At 36.2% G+C, this 3,057-nt stretch overlaps 1 protein-coding gene across 3 annotated transcripts in view; it reads left to right on the top strand.

The window, feature by feature from the left end:
• Positions 1-896: 896 nt before the first annotated feature.
• Positions 897-3,057, top strand: part of LOC123966795 (zinc finger CCHC domain-containing protein 3-like) — a 5,256-nt gene continuing 3,095 nt past the window's right edge. The window contains exons 1-3 of one of the 3 annotated variants that reach the window (XM_046042910.1): positions 897-1,390; positions 2,224-2,253; positions 2,489-2,642. In XM_046042910.1, coding sequence (XP_045898866.1) covers positions 2,242-2,253; positions 2,489-2,642 — 166 coding nt within the window. In that variant the 5' untranslated portion in view covers positions 897-1,390; positions 2,224-2,241. Of the gene's footprint in view, positions 1,391-1,790; positions 2,254-2,488; positions 2,643-3,057 lie in introns of those variants that run through there. The other 2 variants (XM_046042911.1, XM_046042908.1) reach the window with 2 other exon arrangements.

The following is a 3,057-nucleotide window of genomic DNA, read 5'->3' as shown; positions in this document are numbered from 1 at the left end:
GAGGTTGGCGGTGGTGTGGTGCTTCTTCCATTTCCTGATAACTGCACCGACAGTTGATCTTTTCTCTCCAAGTTGCTTTCCGATTCTCTTGTAGACCATCCCAGCCTTGTGCAGATCAACAATCTTGTCCCTGATGTCCGTAGAAAGCTCTTTGGTCTTGCCCATGGTGGTGATGTTGGATGCTGGTTGTTTGGGTGTTGACAGGTGTCTTTTATACAGGTAACGAGGTGAGGCAGGTGTATTTGATGTAGATAATTGGTTGGGATTGGGGCTGTGTCTTAAAGAAAGACTAACTGGCTTGTAGGAGCCAGAATACTTGCTGTTTGGTAGGGGGTCATATACTTGTTATTCCTCATCAGATGGTTATCAATTTTTATAAATTCATATGATGTGATTTTCTGGAATTTTCTTTGGGATTCTGTCTTTCACTGTTAGAATGTACATATGATTAAAATTGTAGATTGTTGCATTCTTTGTAAGTGGGCAAACCTGCAAAATCAGCAAGGGGTCAAATACTTTTTTCCCCCACTGTAGCTAATGATGTAAGTTACCTCATATAGCCATGGCTAGTTAATTCTTCTTTTATTATTTACTTTTAATACATTTAAGAACATTTAGCCATCTAACGTTCATTCAGATCTGTAAGATTGTTTGTGTATGAAAGTGTAAGTTAGCTGCAGCCTCATGTTACCTAATAATAAGTGTATAGATTTTATGTTGGAAAAAAGAAATGAGCTGCTATATCAGCTAATGCTTTGTGTAAAAGTATTGTTATCAGTAAAAAATGGCTGCTGCATTATCTGTCTAAATATTAACATTCTATTATTTCTTTATTATTCAGCAAATGGACCAATCTTTAGAGGATCCTGGGCCTCCTGGGTCTTTTGACACTGGACAACTGACCAAAACTGTACTTGTTAGTATCTATAAAGACAATACAGAAACATGCAAAAAGATCTTCCACATCAGTGATGCCCCACAACTTTTGACATTCTGTTACTCAGAATTCTCCCATCCTGTTCAGTTAGAACAGTTTCTTAAATATTACAAAGACTTCAATGACTACATTGACTGTGACATCACCACAGCTGTGCAAGACTATGACAAATTTCAAGTTTATCTGGCCACTGAAATCCACCTACAGTTCAGCCTACCCAGACTGAAAGTACTCAGGTGAGCACTGCAGTAAAACTCTCTCTAAATTATTCATTCATACTAAATCAGGCATTCTTAAACACTAGGCCGAAGACTCACTGCCGTTACAGTCGTTCCTGACCAGGAAGGCACCTGATACAATAGCTGAATATGAGCGCACAGGGGTGTTATCTACAGAAGGAAGGAAAAAGATCATCACTGTTTGCGTCGGTGATCTCGTGGCAAAACATGGATTGTAAGTTTGTCATGTTTTAAGAACAGAAAATCGGAATCCATCTGTAACTATTACACTGTTTAGGATTTTTTTCTCAGGAGCGGGGCCTGGCATATAGGCTAAATTAAGACCCATTGAGTTAGCTAATATAAGTCATGTTATCCGTACCTTGATTTCAAGATATAGCTATAATTAGTTGGCCATGAATATCAGTAGAGATTGATGTTAATCTGGTGCGGACTGGGGCGAAAAAATGGCCCAAGAATTTGTCCCACATCAGCCCACTCAGAAAGAAACATTTGTTGGTGCCTCTGGGACTTTAGAGAATTTTATTCTTTAATTCTTGAGAATTTTATGCAAGTAAAGTACACGACTCTGTTCTGCTAGCCCTCATCGCTGCTGTCTTTCAGGTCTTTCACTCATGTCAGGGCTAGTGCTGGTTTCTGAAAATCTTTACTCCAGTAAAATGAAAATTACTCCTATAAAAAAACACTGAAGTAAAAGTAAAAAATTACCATTTCGCAAACCTACTCAAGTAAAAGCAGAAACGTGCAGATATCTTTTTAGAATAAGCGTACCATCTGCTGTGCATCAGTTTCGCTTTGCTTTACTTGTTTTTTAGCCCTGCTCTAATTTTGTTATTTCTGTTTAATACAATTCTTTTACTTCTTTAAATCTACATAGAGTTATCAGTAAGATCAGTAGTAGTAGGTTAAGCCTACATATAGAGGCCAGCAGGACTGTTGTGTAATCTCTTCGTATTGGTATTAAACAAATAGCAACCAAGCAAATTAGAGAAAATAAATAACTTCTAGAGATGGCAGATGCCAACAGTTGGTGACATTTCCCAACAGTACCCCCGTTTCATCGACATGCCATCCCTGGTAAGAATTTTATTCGACTTTTATCAAATGTGTTTCATTAAGTTTTCAGATGGATAAAATATAGATGTAGATTCCAAATTAGTGTGTGGTGGATGTTAAAAACTATTTAATATCAAAGTGTGATTTTATTAATTTGCATATTTACCAGAGATTTTTTAGTGTGTTATGTTATTTTGATTTGTTAAAAGGTGTTGTGGAAATAGCTCACATTCTGGTTCTCTCTACACAACATTAGCTAGATGCAGAGTTTGGAAAGATGTTTGAGGGAAAGGGAGAGATGCTAATCCGAAGATGGGAATCATCGGTTATTCCAAAACTGAAACGGATTGCGGCTTTGGAGAAGGGGAGTGTAACCACTCTGTTGGATCAGAATCCAAACTGTAATGATGGTAAGTAATAATTAACTGCTAATATATATATTATTGATCGGTTTTGATCAACGTTGACTGAAACTTTGAGCAGAGAGCTTTAAATGACTTGGAGTAATTTTTAAGCAAAAATGACAAATATTCCCTAGTTCAACCTCCTCAGCTGTGAAATCTTTGATTGTAAAATTAATCTTGGGCTGTTCGTTTTACAAAATAAGCAATTCATAAATAAGCAAAGTATGGGTGAAATACAAGACAATGAAATAGAAATAAGGCTAGCAATGCCAAGTTATTTAAAGGGAGTACATTATATAATGTTAAAAATTGGCATGCTGCACAACACATTTTCATACAAATTAATTAATTACAATAAATAAAAAATTAAAACTGAACATTAACATCTGTTTGGAATAAGTTTTATTATCACGATATATTT

The sequence above is a fragment of the Micropterus dolomieu genome, unplaced genomic scaffold, assembly GCF_021292245.1.
Source record: "Micropterus dolomieu isolate WLL.071019.BEF.003 ecotype Adirondacks unplaced genomic scaffold, ASM2129224v1 contig_14242, whole genome shotgun sequence".
Lineage (NCBI taxonomy): Eukaryota > Metazoa > Chordata > Actinopteri > Centrarchiformes > Centrarchidae > Micropterus > Micropterus dolomieu.
Note: the sequence above shows the minus strand (reverse complement) of the source record. Positions and strands in the feature narration are given on the sequence as shown.